The 25,317-nt window shown below is 36.5% G+C and overlaps 1 protein-coding gene across 1 annotated transcript in view; it reads right to left on the bottom strand.

Annotated features, from left to right (window-relative positions):
• MICU2 (mitochondrial calcium uptake 2) overlaps positions 1–25,317 on the bottom strand; it is a 164,430-nt gene that overhangs the window by 24,977 nt on the left and 114,136 nt on the right. The window contains exon 7 of the mRNA XM_059144511.1: positions 7,725–7,790. Within this exon, the coding sequence (XP_059000494.1) occupies positions 7,725–7,790 (66 nt within the window). The remainder of the gene's footprint in view (positions 1–7,724; positions 7,791–25,317) is intronic.

The following is a 25,317-nucleotide window of genomic DNA, read 5'->3' as shown; positions in this document are numbered from 1 at the left end:
CTTGATCTTACAGGAAAAGCTTTAGCTTTTCACCACTGAGTAAGATCTTAGCTGGGGCTCTGTCATATACAGCCTTTAATATGTTGAGGTATGTTCCCTCTATACTCATTTTGTTGAGTTTTTTTTTTTAATCATAAATGTATGTTGAATTTTCTCTATATTTTTTATGCATCTACTAGAATATGATTTTCGGCCTTCATTTTGTTGATGTGGTATATATCACCTTGATTGATTTGTATATGCTGACCATACTTGTAACCCTAGAGTAAATCTCACTTGATCATGATGGAAGATCATTTTAATGTAATTCTGAGTTTGGGGTATTAGTATTTTGTTGATTTTTGCATGTATTTTCATCAGGGATATTGGCCTGTCATTTCCTTTCCCTTCTTTTCCTCCCTCCCTCCTCCTTTCCCTCTGTTTCTTCTTGGTGTTCTTCTTTGCTTTTGGTATAAGGGTAATGCTGGCCTTGCAAAATCAGTGTGGGAGCATTCCCTCCTCTTCAAAATCTTGGAGGACTTTGAGAAGTATAGGCACTAAAAGTTCTTTGAGTGTTTGGTAGAATTCACCAGTGAACCTGTCCTGTTCTGGACAGCTTGTTAGGAGGTTTCTGATTACTGGTTCAGTCTCCCACAGTATCTAAGGTATGCCTGCATTCTTGGTTGGAAGTTGTTTTCCTTTCATCATTTTGAATATGTCATGTCACTCCCTTCTGGCCTGCAGTTTCTGCCATGAAATCTCCTAATAGCCTTATGGGACTTCCCCCCCCCCCTTTTTTTTTTTTTTAAAGATTTTATTTATTTATTTGACAGGCAGAGATCACAAGTAGGTAGAGAGGCAGGCGGAGAGAGAGAGAGAGAGAGAGAGGAGGAAGCAGGCTCCCCACTGAGCAGAGAGCCCGACGTGGGGCTCGATCCCAGTACCCTGGGACATTTGGCTTAGAAAATGCAAAGGGGCTGATATCTAAGGGACCCAAAGTGCTTTAAAAGGGGCATCTCAGTTTCCTATAGCACTTTGGGTCCCTTAGATATCAGCCCCTTTGCATTTTCTAAGCCAAATGTTTTGGGGCTCATCTTTCTGGTTCAGAGGGTGCTGCGAGACACCATCCCCTCACTCTTCCAGGAGAATTACTGGACTGTTGTGGCACAGTGCTGGGTGTCACAGTGCTGGGGTGGGGTTTCTGGTAAGACCATCTGACTCTCCTACGTATCTTTTTCCCTTCTGTTGTGGAGAAACAGTTCATCTAGTTTTTAGATCTTTTTCAGAGGGAAATAATCCATATGTAGCTGTAGATTTGATGTATCTGTGGGACAGGGTGAGTTCAAGATCTTCCTATGCTGCCATCTTGCAGAAAAGCCCCACATTTCCTCAAGTATTTCCATTGTTTGACTTTTGACATTATCTGTGATTCCTCTGGAATTTATTCTGCGATAGGAACTGATATATACACCCAGCACAGTCAGTCACACCATTAGTCACAAAGATGTAGTAAATGCCCATTATGTGTCAGACACCATGTTAGGCCTTGGGGCTTCATGGGTCTCTATTCCTGTTGGGTACATGGGCATTCAACAAGCTATTAAAAATAATAATCTAAGCATGAAAATATTGGGAAGAAGTTCAAGGAGCTTTGGGAGCATATAAAGGGTTTCCAACTCACTTAGCAGCTTAGACAAGGCTTTCCTGAAAAAAAATACCATTTAAACTGAGATCTAAAGTTTGAACCAAAGTTAAGAAAATAAGAAGTGGGAATAAACATTCCAAACAGGAAACATGTATAAACGTCTGAAGGTGCTAGAGAGCATGGTGCTCTGTGGCTGGGGTGTAGACAGCAATAATAATAAATATAAAGCAAATATAGCAGAGTTTTAGGAGATTTGAATAGATTAACTAATACGATCCTCAAAACAACCTACTGAGGTAGATTACTATTAATCCTTTTTTTTCTTTTCTTCAAGATTTTATTTTAAGTAATCTCTACACCTAAGATGGGGGTTGATCTCAACAGATCAAGAGCTGCACATTACCGACTGAGCCGGCCAGGCACCCCTATTATTCTCATTTTATAATGAAGAACCTTTTTATGCAAAGAGAATTACACTAATTTTATGCAAGGAGAAGTATACTAATTTACCTGGAGCTACACAGCTATTAAGAGATGTTGGCAGTTGGTCTTTCTGAGTCAGGTTTTTTTTTTTTTTTTTGATGATTCATTAGTTACATGTAACACCACATCTCCAAATGTGCTCTCAATACCCATCACCCAGTTACCCCATTCCCTCCACTTCCTCCCTTCTGTAACCCTCAATGTTTCCCAGAGTCCAGGGTCTCTCATGGTTTGTCTCCCTCTTTGATTTTTTTCCATTCAGTTTTCCCTCCCTTCCCCTGTGGTCCTCCATGCTATTCTTTATGTTCCACATAGAAATGAAATCATGTAATTGTCTTTCTCTGCTTGACTTATTTCACTTAGCATAATCCCCTCCAGTTCCACCCATGTCGATGAAAATGATGGGTATTCATCCTTTCTGATGGTTGAGTAATATTCCATAGTATATATGGTGCACATCTTCTTTATCCATTCATTTGCTGAAGGACATTTTGGCCTCTTCCACATTTTGGCTATTGTTATATCATATTTGTGCTTTTAGGTCACCCCGGCTATAATATGAAAGTGAATTAGAAAATACAGGAGTGGATCCAGAGAGATCAGTTAAGAGGCCACTGCAGTAAATGAAATGAGAAGTGATGGTAGTCTGATAAAATGATAGTCACGGAAAAAGAACAACAACAACAACAAATCTGAGACACATTCAAGAGGCAGAACAGACAGTACCTAGTGACTAATTGGATATGAGAAGTAAGGAGATTACTCCCTTTTTTCTGGATTACTGAAAAGTAATTTGGTAATTTTTTCCTACTGATTTAAAATGATATCTGTATTATATGCTATTGTTCATATGTATTTGGGTTTATTTTATTTGAGTATTCTATTGCTCACTATACCATTTCATTACCCCTCTCATTACTTGCATTTTCTAGACTATTCTTGGCTATTCTCTCGTGTTTATCTTCCAGATGAAGTTTAAAAGCATTTTGGCAAGTCTCTGTACACCTCTTACCTCTCAAACACTACCACCAAAGAAGAAACCATCCAACTCCTCCCCGCAAACCTCAAAATACAACCAAACAAAACCAAAATCAGGTACTCAGGTGTTGAGTTCTGATGTAGACTGTACTGAATTCATAGATTAATTTACTGCGGATTGATCACTTCACAAGGCTCACTAGTCCTACCCAAGAATAAAGCCTACCTTTATTTCAATCTTCTCTTATTTCCTCAATTAAAATTTATTGTTTATAGTTTTCTTTATTTAGATTCTTTTAATTTTTTGTTTCTGAACTTTTCTATTTGTGCATAGTTGACATACAATGTTACTTTAGTTTTAGGTGCACAACAGTGATTCAACATCTCTGTGTGTGAGCTGTGCTCACAACTGTAGCTCCCACCTGTCATTGAACAACACTATTACAATACCACTGACAATATTCCCTATGCTGCACATTTTATTCCCTAGATCTTTAAAATATTAATCTATTTTTCATGTATCTTAAAAACTAGTTAATTATTAAATGGTCAGTGTCATTAATATAAGCTGTATCGAAATGCACTGTAGTTCATGCTTTCGGTATATAGTATGGCATTTATTTTAAAAGGTAAACTTTTATACTTTATTACCTGTATTGGTTTACCTAAAATATTTGCTTTTGGAACTTACTTACCATGTTTATTAAAAGTCAATGTAAACCTATTGGCCAATTAAAATGTGGTAACTGCCTTCTGATTTCCCACAGGATAAAATGACAAAAAAGGTTTTCCCCAAAAAGCAAATAGCTGGACAAAATGGTCATAACACAACTATTTAGCACTGCGGAATCCAACCAAAGGCACATAATAAAGTGAGAAGCGTTTTTCAAATTAACTATTAAACTTTGGGCAGCAAATGTCTATGGCCTTCTTGCCTTTTCTATTCTACCCTATGGGAGTTCTACCAGAGAGTGTCAGGCTGTCCAAAACCAGTTTCCCTGTTGCTGATGGAGGGAGTTTGCAGGTGATCTTGGTGGCTCCTTTAAGCGAGACTGTAGTCCTCTTTGGAGCAAGCAATGGACTCAGATGGTCAGGTACTTGAAAGTCTGAGGAGCTGAGACAACCAGAAGGACTTGCTGTGCTCTCCTTGTACCCTAGGTTGTGCTCCACATTTAGCAGAGACCACACCAGCTCGAGCTGCCCACAAATCCTTGGCTCAAAGAGCTGACATAGGTGTGTGTACTGGCAGGCTTAAAAAGAGCTTACATGTGAATGTACTTCCAACCTTACACAAACACATTGGCGGGGGGAAGGGAGGGCACACCTTATTATCTCTGTGGTCCTAGTACAGTCTCTGGCTGGACACTTAAAACTGTGCGACACAGCAGTGACTCCTAGGAAGCCAGGCTAAAAGTAAAAATCAAATAGATTTCCTGTGCAGTAATTCTTCCCTTGAGGGAAAAGAGTCCATTTATAATAGTAAAAAAAGTAATGTCACTAGGGATGCCCTTAAGAAACAAATTTCAGATAAATGAAAATATTAAATGTAAAAATCCAAAAGCACAACTAAAGGAGAGGATAATACAGGTTAGTATTTATAACTGATTTTGATTTAAAAAAATGAAAGAGGTTAGATAAATAAAATTAAAAGACAAATAAATATGACCATGTAAAAAATAACATTTATAACCAAAATGTCATAAACAAAACCAAATCTGATAAATATTTCAATAATTTTGAAAAAATTTTTAAAAGTACTCTTAAAAGTAAATATAAAGAGAAATCTAAAGAAATTCCCAAAGAACAGAAAATCTGTAAGAAATATCTTGAAAAAGAGTAACTGAGATACCTTTTCCCCTATCTAACTGGCACTACTTAAAAAAAACAGAACAAAAACAGATACCAATTCTGGAGACACTGCTCATAGGGGGGCATGTTTACTCAGTGGTGGTTAGGACTGTAAACTGTTATAACCTTTCTAGAAGGCAGTATGACCATATGAATCTAAAGTCTTAAAAGTATCCACATCTTGGGCACCTGGGTGGCTCAGTGGGTTAAGCCACTGCCTTCGGCTCAGGTCATGATCTCAGGGTCCTGGGATCGAGTCCCGCATTGGGCTCTCTGCTTGGCAGGGAGCCTACTTCCCTCTCTCTCTCTCTCTCTGCCTGCCCCTCCGTCTACTTGTGATCTCTCTCTATCAAATAAATAAATAAAATCTTAAAAAAAAAAAAGTATCCACATCTTTTGACCCAACGATCTCACCTTTAGAACACTGTCCTAAATTCACACGTTTAACTATTTACTGGTTAAATAGTTAAATAAACTATTTATTTGTTGATTCTAACAGCAAAGATTTGGAAACAATCTTAATGATCAATAATAAAAATGTCATATTCATATAATTAAATACTTGTTCATTCATTTAAAAATATTTATTGAACATTTAGAGCATGCTTTGGTGCTTTCCCAGACTATATAGATACAACTCATGCAGTAAAGAATTTACCATACCCAGATAGAGGTCTGGCTTTTGTCCTGGGCTGCTGGGAGGTCATCTCTATGGTTAAGTGTCTTGTTTGCTTGAGGGCCTTGGGCCATACCAGACTAACCATGAGGTTTAAGGTGGTGGCTTGGGTCATGGAGGATAGCACCACCTCCAGAATGGCTAGACACGGGGGTCAGCAACATGGGTATCCAAACAAATTTATATAGCTGACCCCAAGAAAATCTCTGGACATTAGGGCCCTGATTGGACCCCCTCCATGTGTACTGTTATATATCTTGTAGGGACAGTTAGTGCTATCCATGATCCCCGTGGTGGGGACAACTGGAACCTATGCTTGTGGAACTTTCTGGACCTCTGCCTCATGTGTGTCTTGCATGGGCTGATTTTAATCTGTATCTGCTCACTGTAAGAAACGGCCCATGAACCTAACAATTTTCAGTTAGCTTTTTGAGTCCTTCCAGTGAATAATGGAACCCAAGGGTGGTCTCAGGGTCCCCTGAACTTGCAGCTGCTACCAAAAGTAAGTGGTCTCATCTGTACCCCAATGTTCATAGCAGCAATGGTCACAGTCGCCAAACTGTGGAAAGAACTAAGATGCCCTTCAACGGATGAATGGATAAGGAAGATGTGGTCCATACACATTATGGAGTATTATGTCTCCATGAGAAAGGATGAATACCCAACTTTTGTATCAACATGGATGGGACTGGAGGAGTTTATGCTGAGTGAAATAAGTCAAGCAGAGAGAGTCAATTATATGGTTTCACTTATTTGTGGAGCCTAAGAAATAACATAGAGGACATGGGGAGATGGAGAGAAGGGGGAGTTGAGGGAAACTGGAGGGGGAGACGAACCATGAGAGACTATGGACTCTGTAAAACAAACTGAGGGTTTTGAAGGGGCGGTGGATGGGAGGCTGGGTGAGCCTGGTGGTGGATATTAGGGAGGGCACGTATTGCATGGAGCACTGGGTATGGTGCATAAACAATGAATTCCGTTACAATGAAAAGAAATTAAAAAAAAAAAGTAAGTGGTCTTGTGGACTGCTCCCTAACTTCAAACAACTGTAAAGAGAGGAATGATGCTTACAGTTCAGAGGAGGACACAGACAATTATATTAATGTGTGAGAGGTGTTATGATGGTGGACATACAGGGTACGATGGGAACACACAGGATATATACATCTAGGAATAGGGAATACCATTCAAGGAATCAGATGTGGGTAAAGGAAGTCCAGCACAGGATTGCTCAAAGGGAAGAAATGTAAGAAAGAATTGTGATTTTAATAATTTGCAAAATTTGAAGCAGACATGCTCTAAAAAGATGAAATAATTTGGAAATTTAAGAAAATCTCATGGAAAGCATGCTGTGGAATTAGAACTGTCTGCAAGATTATCAACAGAAAATTTACTGATATACATTAGTGGTGGGAATGAAAATTGTTTCATTTTCTATAGGAGATACTTGCCAAATTTGTCAAAATTTATCAACAACCTTAGAAATATCATACCTTTTGACCTAGCAATCACATTTCTGGGAAGTTATCCCTCAGATATATTCACATATATATATAAAAAGATCCATTACAGGATTATTAACTGTAGCATTATTTGCATTATCAAGGGGCTGGATATACATTAAGATTGGATATACTGTTTTTAAAGAGGGGAATGGTTACATAAACTAGTACATCATACAAGAAAGCACTATGGCACTGTTAAAAAGGAGATATTCAGACGTATTGAGGAAAAAACGGGAGAGTATGAAACAACATACTGGGCTACTCCTTGCAGAAAAGTAGAAAAAAGTACACATGGATGTATTTAGTTACTTCTTTACAGATACACTTATACACACATGAGGTATCTCCAGGCAAATACATAGGACACTTAAAGCACTCATTGCCAGGGAGAACTGGGTGACTGGGTTGAAAATGCTGCCCTCTGCACATATTCTTTTTGAATTTTTTGAAGTTTGGACCATGTGAATGTAGCAAATCTATTCAAAATATTTAGAAAAATGAAGTTACTGATAATTTTCCCAACGATGTGAGAATATTTATTTGACAAACAGAAGAGAGAAACTACTGTAAATATCATCTGTCTGGAAATACTCAGTTTATTTGCACATACCTGGCATTCTGTTTCATTAGCTGTTGTTGTCTTCAAGTCATCTTGTTTACTTATGATCTTCTGTAGCTAAAAAGATAGCAAACGTGAATTCAGCTGTGTGACTACTGGACTAAGAAACAGATGCTAAGTTTTCATTATAAAATATATACTAATTGCTAAGTAGCAACCTAAATTCTGCATTATAGCTAATATTGTACTTTTTCTTAAATCATATAAGAATTAAAGGAGTACTTACATTCTTAAAATTTGAATCATCTTCTTCCTCTTAAGAAAGCTGGTTTACGTAATACATATTCCAAAGACATTACTCTATAAAAACTTCAAGATTACCATCATTCTTCAAGGGGACTTTGATTCATAATTAAGTTTTTGTATCACTGCTAGTTTACGGCCACATTTTCAAGTATATAGCCCCCCCCCCTTTTTTTTAAAGGGGAATGGTAGAGGAAGAGGGAGAATTTTTTTTTTAAGAGAGAGAGAGACAGACAGACACTCTTTAAGCTCTACACCCAGAGTGGAGCCTGACTTGGGGCTCGAGCTCATAATCTTGAGATCATGTGAGATCCTGACCTCAGAGGAAATCAAGAGTTGGTCACTTAACCAACTGAACCACCCATGTGCCCCTCAAGTATATAGCTCTTCAGAAGCTACTTATACCATATAAAAATGGTCTTCTTCTCCTTATGCATTTGTAAAGCATCAAAATAATTTTTTTAAAATATTTTATTTATTTGAGAGAGTGAGAGAGCTCGAGAGAGCAGAAGCAGGGGGAGGGGCATAGGGAGAGTCAGAGAATCCCAAGCAGACTCTGAGCTGAGCCATTCAGGTGCCCCAAGCATCAAAATAATTAAAAAACCTACAGTTCTGCCATATATAAAATTGTCAATAGTACCCTGAGACCGAATACATTTAAAAACCTACCTTTCAGAGTCATTTGTACCAATCCTCATGTGGAAAGCAAATTAAAAAAAAAAAAAAAGTTTTTAAAAAATTAAATGTAGAAATAATCTGAAACTATGGATTCAAATGAATTAGGAGACAAACCTTCACTCATTTTTTTCTAGGCTACTTCTTTATTAACAGTTTGAAAATTGTTCCAACTAAATTCCAAATTAATTATCTCAAGTTTTGCTGCCTCTATTATGTTTGTTTTAGGTAAGGTTTATCTCTAGTTCTCTTAGTCCCTCAAACTTTTCCACATCTCCCCCACAAATTTTTTAGGGAAAAAGTGTTGAAAAGTTTTACATTTGTTTTATCCTTATTTTTTAAGTTGATAGTCAAATATATAATGCTGAATTCAATACCTTTCTCCCTTTGCTTACTGTGTCTCCTTTAAAAATTTTTACAATGGGGGCGCCTGGGTGGCTCAGTGGGTTAAAGCCTCTGCCTTCGCCTAGGGTCATGATCCCAGGGTTCTGGGATCGAGCCCCACGTCGGGCTCTCTGCTCAGCAGGGAGCCTGCTTCCTCCTCTCTCTCTGCCTGCCTCTCTGCCTGCTTGTGATTTCTGTCAAATAAATAAACAAAATTAAAAAAAAAAATAAAAAAAAAATTTTTACAATGGAAAATTTTAAACATAGTGAAGTAAAGAGAATTCTGTAATAAACCAAACATTCTTTAGCTTCAACTTATCAGTACTCTGCCATTCTGGGTTTATTTATCCTTCTACCTATTCCCAGGTTCCTTGTCAATTGTTATCATTTACAGCACTTAAAAAAAAAAAAACCCATTTTATTTATTTGTTTGAAAGAGAGAGACAGAGGGAACACATGCAGGGGAGTGGGAGAGGTAGAAGCAGGCTCCTGGCTGAGCAGGGAGCCTGATGCAGGCCCCAATCCCAGACACAGGGACCATGACCTGAGCAGAAGGCAGATGCTTAACAACTGATTCCCACAAGCACCCCTCATTTATGGCTTTTGAGGAAAAATTTATGTACACTAAATGTACAAATCATAGCCACTCAATTTTGACAAATGGATATAACCGAGTAACCCATCCTCCTATCCCAGAATAGAACATTTCTGATTTCTCAGAAAGTTCTTTGTGTTTCTTCCCCACTCAATCCTTCCTCTCTGCATTCCCACAAAGAAAATATCAGAGATTGAGTTTTTTCTCCCATATTAATGAGTTTCACTTAGTTTAGAAATTCAAATAAATTGCATCAAATGGAATGTATTCTTTTGTGCTGTGGTCACCTTCTACTCTGCATAATGGTTTTGAGATTCATTCATGTTTGTACATAAGTAGTGTGTGTTCTTATTTATTGTTGAGCTGTATCCCACTGTATAAATATATCACTATTTATCCATTCACTTGTTGACAGATGTTTGTACTGTCTCTGGTTTTTGATTAGTGTGAATTAGTGATTAGTGTGAATCAAGCTACCATAAATTTTCTGTTTCTAGCTTTACTAAGGTATTCTTAATATACAAAATCTTGGACACATGCATACATCTGAGATACATCAAGTTATAAACATACCTATCACTACCAAAAGATTTGTGTGTTTCTTTTTTCCTTTGGTGTAAGAACACTTAGCATGTGATGTACCTTCTTAAGTTTTTTTTTTTTTTTTAAATTTATTTGACAGACAGAGATCACAAGTAGGCAGAGAGGCAGTAGAGAGAGAGGAAGAAGTAGGCTTCCTGCTGAGCAGAGAGCCCAAAACGGGGCTTGATCCCAGGACCCTGAGATCATGATCTGAGCTGAAGACAGAGGCTTTAACCCACTGAGCCACCCAGGCGCCCCCCTTCTTAAGTTTTTAAGTGTACAACACCATACTCTTAACTATATGCACTATGTTGTATAGCAGATTTCTGCCATAAGCTTTCTTGCACAATTCTTTTGTTTTTTTAGTGGACATATTTTAATATTTCACTCAGATGAATTCCTTGGAAGGGAAGAATTAAATTCTTCTTAACTTTAAATTATTAAGTTGTTGAGTTCTTTATCGATTCTGGATACAAGTTCTTTGTCAGATATCTGCTTGAAAATATTTCCTCCCATCCTGTAGTTTGCCTATTCATTTTCTTAATGGGTCTCTGAATGAATAAAAGTTTTTGATTTGGATAAAGACTAACTTAATTTTTTTCTTTTGTGGTTATTGCTTAGTGCCCTACGAAACTCTGAATATCCTAGATCCTGAGTATATTCTCTCATGTTTTTTCCCAGAAACTTAATGGGTTTAGTTTTATGTTTAGATCTATAATTTATCTCAAATACATTTTTATACAGACACACCTTGCTTTATTGCACTTTGTAGATATTGCATTTTTAATTTTTAAAAAAGATTAATTAATTAATTAATTAATTAATCTGACAGGCAGAGATCACAAATAGGCAGAGAGGCAGGCAGAGAGAGAGGGTGAAGCAGGCTTCCCACTGAGCACAGAGCCCAATGCGGGGCTCGATCCCAGGGCCATGGGATCCTGACCTGAGCTGAAGGCAGAGGCTTTACCCACTGAGCCACCCAGGCGCCCCTGTAGATACTGCGTTTTTTAAAATTGAAGATTTGTGTCAATCCTGTATTGAGCAAGGCTCTTGGAGCTATTTTCCCAACAACTCTTGTTCACTTTGTGTCTCTGTGTCACATTTTGGTAATTCTCATAATATTTCAAGCTTTTTCATTATTTTTATATTTGAACTGCTGCAATCTCATGATTAAACTTTAATGGATTAAGAATTACTTCTTATGAATGAGCACAGAAAGTGGTTTCTTGAAATGGAATCCACTCCTAGAGAAGATTGTTGAAATGACAATAAAAGATTTAGAATATTATATAAACTTAGCTGATAAAGTAGTCAGCAGGGTTTGAGAAGACTGACTCCAATTTTGAAAGAAGTAAAAGCATCAAACGCTAGAGAGAAATCATTTGTGACAGTCAATCAGTGAGGCAAACTCCACTGTCTTAAGAAATTGCCCAACTTCCAGTAACCACAACCCTGTTCCATCAGCAGCCATAAATATGGATACAGGACCCTTCAGTAGCAAAAAAGATTACCACTCACTAAAAGCTCAGCTGACGGTTAGCATTTTTTAGCAATAAAGTACTTTTTAATTAAAGTATGTGCATTCATCTTTTCAGACATAATGATATTGCACTCAACAGATTAAATGCACTAGGAAACCAAAAAATTCATTTGACTTGCTTTATTATGGTGGTCTGGAACTAAATTTGTGGTATCTGCAAGGTATGTCTACATATGGTTTGAGGCTGGGGTTATAACTAATTTTTTTTCATACATATCCAATTGTTTTAGTGTCATTTATTGAAAAGACTTTTCTCTTCCCATGAACTGAGCTGGTGACTTTATGAAGAATTAAGCAACCATGTATGGATTCTTTATTATTTTCCACTAATCTACTTACTTAGATCAATATCACAGTGTCACCATTACTGTACCTTTGTAGTTAAGTCTTAAAGTCAGGCAGTGCGAGTTATCCAGATTTGCTCCTGTTTCTCAAGATTGATTTGAGTGTTCCAGGTCCTTTTTTTTCTTTTTTAAAAATCAAATTGTTAATTTCTTGTTAATTTCCCAAAAAAAGCCTTCTGGGATTTTGCTTGGGAATTTAAATCTTTAGACCAATTTGGGAAGAACTGACATTTTAACACTATTGAATCTTCTTACCATTAACATGGTATATTCCTCCATTTATTTAGGTTTCCTTAAATTTCTACTGGCAATGTCTGAAGCTTTTGGTGAATGCTTTTGTTAAATTTATTTCTACTTTATCTGATACCATCCAAAGGAGAACCGATTTTAATTTCATTTTCCAACTATTTGCTGCTAGTATGTAGAAATACAACTGATTTCTCCATATGACATTCTGTATTGAGAACTTCCTAAATTTGCTTTTGGTTCTAGCAGCTTTCCTTTTCTTATTGATATCTGTGAATAAAGTTGGATTTACTTCTTCCTTTCCAATCTTTTTATCCACCCCCCACTTGTATTGCTATTATTAGAATCTTCAGTAAAATGTTAAACAGAAGAGAGGAGGAAAATACAGCTTGCCTTGTTTCTGATCATAAAGGGACAAATTCTATATCTGATCTGTAGCATGGTGCCACCTTTAAATTTTTTATAAATGCCCTTCATCAGATTGAAAAACTTGTCTTCAATATCTACTTTGCTCAGTTTTATTATAAAGTGCTTATTTTCTTAAGTATTTTGTAAGCATGTAGTGATAGGATCATGTGGATCTCTCCTTTATTTTGTTAATACACTGGTCTGCACTGATTGATTTTCAGTCTTTAAACAAATTTTGTATTCTCTGCATAAATCTCACTTGATTTTGGTGCATTATTTTATATAGTATATAATGTGTTTTGTTCTATCAGATTAGGTATTCTGTGTCTTTGTTCATGATGAAAGCTGGTCTGTAATTTATTTTTCTTGTTATACCTTTGCCAAGTTTTAGTTATCAGGAATATGCTGTTCTTATGAGAGGGAACTGTTCCTTTTTCTTGTATTTTCTGAAAGAGTTTGTGAAAATTTGACATTTCTTCTTTCATAAATGCTTGACAGATTTCACCAGTAAAACCATCTGGGCCTGGATATTTCTTTTCTTTTCTTTTTTTTTTTTTTTGTTTTTAAAGATTTTATTTATTTATTCGACAGAGAGAGAGAGAGAGAGAGAGAGATCACAAGTAGGCAGAGAGGCAGGCAGAGAGAGAGAGAGAGAGATAGAGAGCAGGCTCCCTACTGAGCAGAGAGCCCGATAGGGGAGCTCAATCCTAGGACCCTGAGTTCATGACCAAAGGCAGAGGCTTAACCCACTGAACCATTCAGGTGCCCTGGGCCTGGACATTTCTTTGTGGGAAAGTTTTTTTTTTTTTTTAATTTATTTTTTATTTATTTTCAGCATAACAGTATTCATTATTTTTGCACCACACCCAGTGCTCCATGCAGTCCGTGCCCTCTAGAATACCCACCACTTGGTACCCTGACCTTCCCCCCCACCCCTTCAAAACCCTCAGATTGTTTTTCAGAGTCCATAGTCTCCCATGGTTCACCTCCCCTTCCAATTTCCCCCAACTCCCTTCTCCTCTCTATCTCCCCATGTCCTCCATGCTATTTGTTATGCTCCACAAATCAGTGAAACCATATGATAATTGACTCTCTCTGCTTGGCTTATTTCACTCAGCATAATCTCTTCCAGTCCCGTCCATGTTGCTAAAAAAGTTGGGTATTCGTCCTTTCTGATGGAGGCATAATACTCCATAGTGTATATGGACCACATCTTCCTTATCCATTCGTCCGTTGAAGGGCATCTTGGTTCTTTCCACAGTTTGGTGACTGTGGCCATTGCTGCTATAAACATTGGGGTACAGATGGCCCTTCTTTTCACGACATCTGTATCTTTGGGGTAAATACCCAGGAGTGCAATGGCAGGGTCATAGGGAAGCTCTATTTTTAATTTCTTGAGGAATCTCCACACTGTTCTCCAAAGAGGCTGTACCAACTTGTGGGGAAGTTTTTGATAACATATTCAATTTCTTTGATAAAGTGCTATTCAGATTTCTCTCTCTTGTTAGTTTTGGTAAGTTTTTTTTTTTTTAAAGGCATTGTCCAGTTCATTCGAGTTATCAAATTTATAGTTACATATGAATAAGTTGTTCACAATATTCCATTTTAATCCTTCTGATATTTGCAGAATCTGTGGTGATATTTCCTTTTTATTTCTAACACTGGTAATTTGGACCCTCTTTAAAGTACTCAGATTGGATTCAGTACTAAAAGTTATTTATAATTTATCATACAGATAACAGTTCAAAAATACAAATAGATGTTATGCATAGTGATGATAAGTTTTTGTACAAAATTTTAAAAAACATATGTCTTTTATTATGACATTTAATATAGTTGTTACAATCTTCATAGTCATTAAATACTTACAAATAAACCAAAGCAATTAAGATTAGTTCACTGAAATGATAATTTTTTAGGAGACGTTTTACAACATTGGCTTATTCTAATATGGTGTGGGATTTAGAGGAACAAGGTTCTGTCCTAAAGTTCTAACCAAGTGAGTATGGTGTGAGATAAAGCTTGCCATGTTAAGAAATACCAAGTGTTGGCAAGAATGCAGAGAAAAAGGAACCCTTGTGCACTGTTGGTAGAAATATAAATTGGTACAGCTACTGTATAAAATGGTACGGCGGTACCTCAAAAAATTAAAGATAGAAATAACACATAATCCAATAATTATACACCACTGGGTATTCACTCAAAGAAAACAAAAGCACAAATATGAAAAGACATATGGACCTCAATGTTTACTGCAGCATTATTTACAATAGCTAAGATACAAGCAACCTAAGTGTCCATAGCCAAAAAAAGGGTGAGATTTTGCCATTTGTGACAACATGGATGGACCTAGAGATATGGCTAAGTGAAGTAAGTCAGAGAAAGGCAAATACCAGACGATTTTTCTTAAGTGCAGAACCCAAAAAACAAATAAACAAAAAAAAGCAGAATCAGACCTATACACAGAACAAACTGACGGTTTTCAGAGGGGAGGTCAGTGGAGCGGGAGGTGGGCAAAATGGGTGAAGTCAAGTGATGAGATACAGGCTTCCAGTTATGTAATGAATAAGTCACAAAAATAAAAGCACAGGGAATACAGTTAATGGTACCATAATAGCACTGCATGGTGAGAGATGGTAATTGTACTTATAGTGAGGATAGCATAACACAGAGCTGTTGAAGCACTATGCTGTACACCTAAAACTAAAGTAACATTGTGTCAACTATGCTCTATTTTTAAATAAGAATGAAAAAAAAAAAAACCAACCCCAAACCCTTGTCATCTTAGAGTTTTACCTAAAACATTTTAGTCTGTATTCAGGGAGAGGATTATAGCAGGTCTTAATGTACTCTGAAGACTATAGTGCTATACATTTAGTTCTATAGTAAAAGCTTCATTTGAAAGAGCATATGCATTTTATACTAGCACAGCTGACCCTTGAGAAACACAGGGGTTGGAGTTTGAACCTGTGCAGTTGAAAAACCATGCATAACTTCTGAGTCCTCTAAAACTTAATCACTAAAAGTCTATTGCTGACTGAAAGCATTACTGATAACATAAACATATTTTGTATGTTGACTGTATTATATACTGTATTCTTAAAGTAAGCTAGAGAAAGGAAAATTTATTAAGAAAATCATAAGGAAAGAGAAAATACATTTACAGTACTGTACTATAAAAAAAATCTGCATCTAAGTGGACCTGTGCAGATCAAACCCATATTGTTCAAGGGTCAACTGCAGTCTCTTATGCCAAAAGGACTCTCTGGTTTTAAGACAGTTTCTAAAATGGCTGTACATGATACTGATTCATGATAGCAAGATAGGAAGAGCCTATCATGTAATGAAAGTACTGTTCTAAGTGTTGGGAATACAGCAGTGAAGGACCGATAATGTCCTTACTGTCATGAAACTTACATTTTAATGGGCCAGAGATAATAAACACTGAACAAATAAGAGAATTTCAAATAATGTCAAGTATATAACTAGACCAAGATAAAATAAAAGTAGGGTAACGGGATTCTGAGATTGCTGGGTATGGGTTAATGTTACATAGGTTTATTCTGTGTAGTTCATAGTGAGAACATGTCATTTAGGCTGAGATGTGAATGATAAAAGCTACCAAAGGAATGGGGAAAGGACATTCCAGGCAGAGGGAAGAGCAAAGTCTGTGGAAGAAAAAGGGGTGCGTTGAGAGAAACAGAAGGTAAAGTGGTCATAATACATAAATGGTAAAAGGAGGAGGAGGACACATTCAACAAATACAGATTCTATGATTGAAAAAGTACTGCCAAGTTGATTATTTAAATTTATATTGATCCATATTTTCAATTACAGGCTGAAAACGAAGAAATTTATGTATAATTGACTTAACTTATTTTTGCTTTCAGAATAATGTTAGCTTAAATTCTGAAACAAGAACACTGTCTCCAAATCAAAAAGAATAAATTCTACTGAAGGCTTTTATTACTTACTTATTTAATAATAACACTAGCACATATATTTGGCATGATAAAGTTATACCACAACTATATTAAGAGCACAATCCTTTCTGCCAGTATGAAATTGATGTGAAATAAAAGGACCACCTAAGGAGAAATTCACACTAGTAAACAGACATGTCATTAAGGTATTGTTTAAAGAAAGTGCACTAAAACCCTGGCACTTAGCCCAAAGAAGCAGATGTGCCATCTATCAAGGTAAAGATTAAATGTATTAACTTTTGCTGGCTTTGATCACTGCTGTATTGTTTATTATTATCTGACAGAAAACAGCTTATACAGATAGTTGCTATATTACTTGTTCTTGCGATAGAGAAGTAAGCAATTACTTCAATAGTTTTGAGATCTCGATATTAATAAAACATGAATGTACTGCATAACACGAAAATAAACAGAGGCAATTTATATTCCTTTCTAAAAGACTTTATATTAACATATTTCATCATTACTTTTGCATTTGCTGTTCAAATCAATTTGTTATATCTATATTTTGAGAGTTAAAGTAATTTTCATTACCTACTCTCATGCATTAGCAATAAATAAAATTTACCAGAGAAAAGATTTGTTCAGTAAAATTTCAAATACAAGATGTTACATACTTAGGTGTCCTAAATAATGACCACAGAAATGAAACAGTTATTCAATTAATTAATGTAAACGTGCTTTTACTCTATGCTGTAGTTTTTAAAATTGAGGTCACATATGATCTTACTCATATGTGGAATTTAAGAAAGAAAACAAAACAAATGAGCAAAGGGGAAAAAAAGAGACAAACCAAGAAACAGTTTCTTAACACATAGAGAATACACTGATGGTTACCAGAGGGGAGATGGGTGGGAGCTTGGGGGAACAGGTGATGGGGATTAAAAAGTACACTTATCACGATGAAAAAAAAAAATGAATTGAGGTATAATTGACATATGGCATATTAATTTCTGGTATACAACATAATAATCTGGTATTTATATATAATGAAATAGCACCATAATATATCTAGTTTTTCCATCACCATAAGGTTACATAATATGCAAATACAATGTTACTGACTATAGTCACTATGCTATATATTATATCCCCATGACTTACTTATTTCATGTCTGAAAATTTGTACCTCTTAATCTCCTTCTCCCATTTTACTCATCTTTCCCAACCACTCTCCTCTGGCAACCACCCATCTGTTCTGTACATCCAGGAGATTTGTTTTGTTTGATTGTGTTTTGTTTTTTAGATTCCACGTATAAGTAAAATCATACAGTATTTGTCTTTCTCTGGCTGACTTATTTCATTAAGCATAAGGATATCCTTAAGGTCCATCCATGTTGACACAAATGGCAAGACTGCCTTATCATGGCTGAGTAACACTGCATCACATATACATACCACTTCTTCATTCATCTCCTGATGAATATTTTAGTTGCTTCCATATCTTGGCTATAGCTATGCTGCTAAGACAGAGGGGTTCACATATCATATCTTTTTGAATTAGTGTTTTTATTTTCTTGGGATACTCAGAAGAACTGCTGAGTAGTAGGTATGGGTATGTGGTGTTTCATACCATAGTGGCCTGAAAAGCTGTTTGATATGATTCCAATCTTCTTAAATTAGAGAATATCCTGGAGAATGTTCCATGCACACTTAAGAAGAATGTGTATTCCGCTTCTTTTGAATGGAATACCTGTATATACACCCATTAAGCCTATCTGGTCAAATTTTTTTTTTTTTTTTAAGATTTTATTTATTTATTTGGCAGAGAGAGTGAGCACAAACAGACAGAATGGCAGGCAGAGGCAGAGGGAGAAGCAGGCTCCCTGCCGAGCAAGGAGCCCGATGTGGGACTTGATTCCAGGACGCTGGGATCATGACCTGAGCCGAAGGCAGCCGCTTAACCAACTGAGCCACCCAAGCGTCCCTGGTCTAATTTTTTTTTAAGGCTGACATTTACTTATTGGCCTTCTGTCTGGATGGGCTCTCCACTGATGTTAAGTGGGTTACCATGCTGGGGTAAGGTTTTTTTTTGTAAGAACATGTCTCTAACTCTCCTGTTCCAAGGTGACCTTTTTATCCTTTGGTGTAGACGACCTGTTCAACTAGTTTTCAGATCTTTTTCAGAGGGCTTTGACCCATATGCAGCTACAGATTTGGTGTGAGTTTAGGGTCTTTCTACATCCCCATTGTCTCTATGTTGTTAATTTAATTTGATTGTATCAATTTAATAGCTCTATGAGTATCAAGTTTACTGTTTTATTTCTATGATCAGCATAAAGAACCCTGTTTTGGCTTAGGATGTTGACCTTTATAATCTTACATTAAAAAAAAAAAATCAGCAGCATATCCTAACATGCTCTTTTTCTTGTTTTCTTAATTAATGAATTGATCATCCAAAAATTTTCCAAACATTTAAGGAAAAAATTGTAGTATTCCAAAAGTGTTCCATAAATTCAGCAAGTTGAGTTAGAGAGAAAGTATCTGAAAACTTTAAAAGCAGGTTTGCTCAACAATTTCAGGAATACAGACTGTACATATAGTAAAAGAAATAAGTCTAGTCTCTTGCAATAGGAAACTATGTTTCAGTGTTAGAAGAGACCTGAAGAAGACAAAAAGAAAAACAACATGCCTTCTATTGCCTTTTTTCACATTCAGTGTCTCTTAAAGGCTTTGTCATTCAGACTTGATTATCCAAATATTAGAATAGTGAATCAGAACTTTGGTTTGGTAAGTATGATAGTGATATTGCCAGAGGTTTATTATGTCCACTTTATAAAATTACCTCCAACTTTACAAATCTAGGGAGGTATATAGTGGATAAAGTACTTCTAAGATTTGGTTCCCTATGCCTAGTGACTGCTAGAAAGAGAAGCAGAAAGTTCATCCAGGTCTAAGGGAATCATGGTCTGTGTACACTCTAACGTGTTTAATTTGTGTAACAGAATTTTACCTTCATGTAGAATATCCTTTTCATAATTATTAGCCTCAACTTGAATAACAATCTTAAATATAACCTTTTCTTACACCTGAGGTAGGTAGATAGGTAGGATGTAATGGTACCATGTGACTTATCACACTCGTATTTCAGGTTCTACTTGTGCAGACAGACAGGTTTTCTACCTTAAACTAATATCAATTTCCTTCCTTAAACATCAAGCATCTCAGAATAATTTTTTTCTATTGCCATTGATTTTGCATTTTCTATCTACTCCTCTTTAGCCTTTTGCTCTGTGGAACTGGTCTCTACTACTCTTTTCAAAGTGCTTCTGTAATGGTTCCCAAAGACCTACAAAATTTAAGGAGTTCTCTACTCTGTTGCTATCCTAAAGAGTTTGATATTAAACACTTCCTCATTGTTGCTCTTTTCTTCCCTAGATTCCATTATCCTGTACTCTCTGGGCTTTCCTCATTTTGACCTCTTAAATGCAACTGTTTTCTAAGATCTTATCCTTCTTCACTCTACAGTCTACCCTTTAGGTCACATACTCTCATGACTTAATTATTACCTCTATCAGGATGCTTCCTAATCCTGGCTATATTCTTATCTCCAGACAGTTGCTTGCTACACTTCTCTATCTCTACAGGGTGTCCCAACAGCTTATAAAGGTCAGATTTCCAAGCTCAGAGTTAAGGTGTATTATTTTTTTTTAAAAGATTTTATTTATTTTATTTGACAGAGAGAGAGATCACAAGTAGGCAGAGAGGCAGGCAGAGACAGAGGGGGAAGCAGGCTCCCTGTTGAGCAGAGAGCCCGATGTGGGGCTCGATCCCAGGACACTGAGATCATGACCTGAGCCGAAGGCAGCGGCTTAATCCACTCAGCCACCCAGGCGCCCAGGCGCCCCAGAGTTAAGGTATTTTTCAACCCAGTTGTCCTTTGCATTCTCCTTCAAATGAGGCAAACTAACATTGAGGAAAGAGCAAGGCTTTGGAACTGAATAGATTTGGTTAAGTGTCAATGTTCTCATCTTTAAAATGGGGATATTACTACTTAACCTTGTAGGCTGCTGTAAAGATGTAATAATGTAACATATACCTTGAACATAACCAATCCTCAATAAGAAGTCATCTTATTTTCTCTTAGATCAGTTAGTACTATCATTATTCCTAGTTAGGCTAGCTGGAAAAAGGAGTAATCTCTGATTTCTCCTTTTTCCTAATCTCTCCAATCCAGCCAGAAACTAGGTTCTACAGAGCCTATTCCACAGCATGTCCCAATTATATTTCCAACTTTTCAATCAGTTGTAAATTGGATTACTCTAAAGCTTAACAAACTTCCTGCCTCCAATCTCTTTTCTATTAATTCAGCTTTCATACTGCAGTCAGAGATGAATTTTGGAGCACTGAAGCGCTGCAATCTCCTTAACTGCCAGATGGTTTCTCCTGACAGCGGTGTTCAGTTCACATTAGGGGATTCTGCCTCTTAGGTCTTTGTTCACATTCCAACCATACAAGAACAGCAGCAATGTTTTTATAGTGGTCTATATTTTATAAAGTTTGTTTCCCCAAGAGATAAATAATAATGGTTATTTAATCACTGTTGATGCTAAATAGAGCAATATGTTTATTTTTGCTTTCCTTAGTCTGAATGAAATGGAATTTAAAGATAAATTTATGATGAGTATCCTATACTTCCTTTCCTGCTTGCTTTTTGAGTATTTTTTAACCTGAGTTCCCGAGTAAGAGCCATAATATCTAGAAATCCCACCCCCCCCCCCCCCCAGTCTATTCAGAAGTACCTTTAAATTCTCAGCAGAATTCCAGGCTTCTTTTATTACCTAGTTTTATACAACTGTAAACTTTATCCATACTGTTCCTTTGTAACAAGTAGATTTGCTAACATTTATTCACAATGATGTTGTAATGAAACAATTCTTTTTTTTTTTTTTTTTTAAGATTTTATTTATTTATTTGACAGAGAGTGATTGCAGGTAGGCAGAGAGATAGAGAGAAGGAAGCAGGCTCCCTGTGGAGCAGAAAGACAGATTCGGGGCTCGATCCCAGGACCCTGGGATCATGATCTGACCTGAAGGCAGAGGCTTTAACCCACTGAGCCACCCAGGTGCCCCTGAAACAATTCTTTTTAAAAAGATTTTATTATTTATTTGACAGAGAGAGAGATCACAAGTAGGCAGAGAGGTAGGCAGAGAGAGAGAGAGAGAAGGCTTCCTGCTGAGCACAGAGCTCGATGAGGAGCTTGATTCCAGGACCCTGAGATTATGACCTGAGCCGAAGGGAGAGGCTTAACCCACTGAGCCACCCAGGTGTTCTGGTAATGAATAATTTATATTTTTTCAAACCTATATCTCTTACATATGACATGTTTGAATTTATGAAACCTTCCAAATATTCTTTAAGCAGTCACATAGTATAGTTTTCTCTATAGCTTTCTGTTACTTTTAACTTCTACCACTTTGACAAAATGAATCCTGTAAGATTACTATCTGTTTTTCTAAACAGTAAATGAAACTTCAAGTATCTAAAGGTATACTTCAGGCAACTTCAATCCTCTGGAACCCTCCAGCTTTCTTACTTAAGTTGCAAACCCATAAGAAAGATCTTTTCAGCACTTGAAACAGTCGTCATGAGGGGCATATAATAAAATATTTATTATGAAGATTTCTCAGAATTTATAGTCTTATATATTCTAAAGCAGTGCTGTCCCACAGAAATATAATGGAGCTACATAAGTAATTTTAGGTTTTCTAGTAGCTGCAAAGAAACAGAAGAACATGAATTAATATCCCAACATTATTACTTCATCATGTATTCAATATAAAAATTGAGATATTTTGCATACATTTTTCTTCAAAATCCAGTGTGCATTTTACATTCACAGCATCTTCACTGTAAATACCTGATCTGTGTTAAGATTTTATAAAATTTACAACTGAAAAAGTAGATCCACATACCTAGCTTGCTTCAAACATATGCGAAAATCTTCCAATATCTGAAGTAAATGTCAGGTTTTAAATTTAAATTTTATATTAATTAAAATTTAGAAACTCAACTTTCTTAGACACAAACCATATTTCAGGGGCTCGGTAACCACATGTGGCTACTGGCTACATTACTGGACAGTGCAAATATAGATTCTGTACTTGATACATAATTCTAGCAAACTTTGTTGCCTGTTTTCCCAGTGCACTGGAGACTAGAAGAAAAACTAGATGACTGGAACTGACAGAAAGATCAACTGTTCATTCCTACTGATACCAGTGATAATGAACTATTATTATCCTAACAATGAGGACAAAAATCAGAAATACAAATTAAAAGCTTGAAAGTCTAAGGCCATTCAGTGTAAGGGTAAGTAACTCATGCCCTTAATAGACTCTAAAAGTCTAACTAGCCCATCACTATGAAACTGACCTTCATAATGATAATCCTGAGCTGTCAAAAAAAGAGGATAAATTATGCACATTATTAACTACTTTGAAAAGATGGAGATATATGTATTCTTGAAGGGCTTATCAAAAAAGTTACAAATGTTAAAAATTTAATCATGTTAAAAAGGTAAGCCTCAATTTAAAAAATCATTTATATGAAACATTTCATTGTCTGATACTGCCAATTAAGTACATATTAATGTTACTTCTATAAATTCTAACTTCTGTCATGACAGGTTTCAGCAAGATGTCTTCTTTAGTTTGTGTTGGAAAATTTGTTATTTTATGACTTTATAGACTTTGATCATTAATCTTTCTAGTATGTTAATAGTCCATAAGTCCTAGCTTTATCCAGCTGCATTGGGATATACCTGACATAAGATGTACAAGCATGATGGTTTGACTTATTAAGAAATGATTATGCAGTAAGTTTAGATAATATCTGTCATCTCATACACATGCAATAAAAAGGAAAAGCAAAAAAAAAAAAATGTTTCCTCCTTGTTATGAGAATCCCAGGAGCTACTCTTTTAATGACTTTCCTATGCACCACACAACAGTGTTAACTATGGTTGTCATGTTGAACATTATACGCCTAGTACTTATTTATCTTCTCACTGGAAGTTTGTACCTTTTGACCACCTTCCTCCCATTCCCATTCCCCCCAACCCTGCCTCTGATAACCACAAATCTGATCTTGGTTTTTTAAAAAGATTTTATTTATTTATTTGACAGATAGAGATCACAAGTAGGCAGAGAGGCAGGCAGAGAGAGAGAGAGGAGGAAGCAGACTCTTCGCTGAGCAGAGAGCCTGATGTGGGACTCGATCCTAGACCCTGGGAACATGACTGAGCGAAAGGCAGAGGCTTTAACCCACTGAGCCACCCAGGTGCCCCTCTGATCTACTTTTCTATGAGCTTGTTTTTTTGTTAGAGTTCACACAAAGACCGACCATATAGTATTTACCTTTCCATGAATCCCATTTTTTTTTTTTTAAGATTCATTTACTTATTTGAGAGAGCAAGTGAGCGAGCAAGTGAGCACACATGACCGTGGGGGAGGGGCAAGGGGTGAGGGAAAGAGAAAATCTCAAGCAGACCTCACACTGAGCACAGAGCCCAATGCAGGGTTCAATCCCGTGACACTGAGATTGCGACCTGAGCTGAAACCAAGAGTTGGACAATTAACTGACTGCCACCCAGGGACCGTACCATGAGTCCTATTTTTAAAACCTCACCTCCTATTATTTCAGTTCAGTGTGTTTCATGAAGTGCCCCTAACCACACAAAAATCCAAATTTATCTGTTTTGGTGTGAGGGTATTTTTTTTTTTTTTTATGTATTTTAGGATATTTTCTAGAATTTTATACCTATACACTGATTTGAAAAATTGAAGCTAGTCTATGGTTATGCTGAACTCATTCCCTTCTAATATTCTAGAATTCAATCCCTATGATTGTATACTGGGTTCTTTTTCCTTAAACAAAAGGTAAAAAAAAAAAAAAAAAAAAAATCTTAACTGGCTTTCACATAACCAATTCAGCAGATTAATCAATGCTCTCTCCTCCCCCTGTAGAACTCCACAGCAGATATTCACAGAAAGCTCTTGGCAAATTTCAAGTATGCTTGCACACTCCTTCTCTCAGCAGCTGAGCTCAACGTTTGTTTAGTTAAAGTCTTTTCTGTTTCCAAACCAATTATGATCATTGCACTTGTTACTGTAATTACTTAATTTTATTAAATATTACTGTGAAGTAACAGAGTTTTCTGGAAACACCAGAAAGCTGGAGAAATGTGCTTGTTTTTTAAAAGATCTTATTTATTTATTTGTGCGAGCACACAAGTAAGGGGAGTGGCAGAGGGAGATGGAGAAGCAGGGCCCTGGTTTCAAAACCTGAGCAAAGGCAGACACTTAACTGACTAAGCCACCCAGGCGCCCTGCTGGAGGAGAAGTTAACTACACGGGGACACTGGGACATTGGTCTTCCTTTTTGGCTTAGGTGAGAATGTAGCTTCAAAGACAAGTAAATTTGGTGAAAAATCAGAAAAGCCTGAAATGGAAGCATTAAGCACAGAGACTGTGTAAGTCTTTTTTCTAAATGGTAATATAAACTCCACATATAAAAGCATAAAATTTAGTTTCTTAGATCTGCCAACCCAACACTGAAGTATGTGAGCCAGTATCACCTGCAG

The sequence above is a fragment of the Mustela lutreola genome, chromosome 13, assembly GCF_030435805.1.
Source record: "Mustela lutreola isolate mMusLut2 chromosome 13, mMusLut2.pri, whole genome shotgun sequence".
In the NCBI taxonomy this organism is placed as follows: Eukaryota; Metazoa; Chordata; class Mammalia; order Carnivora; family Mustelidae; genus Mustela; species Mustela lutreola.
Note: the sequence above shows the minus strand (reverse complement) of the source record. Positions and strands in the feature narration are given on the sequence as shown.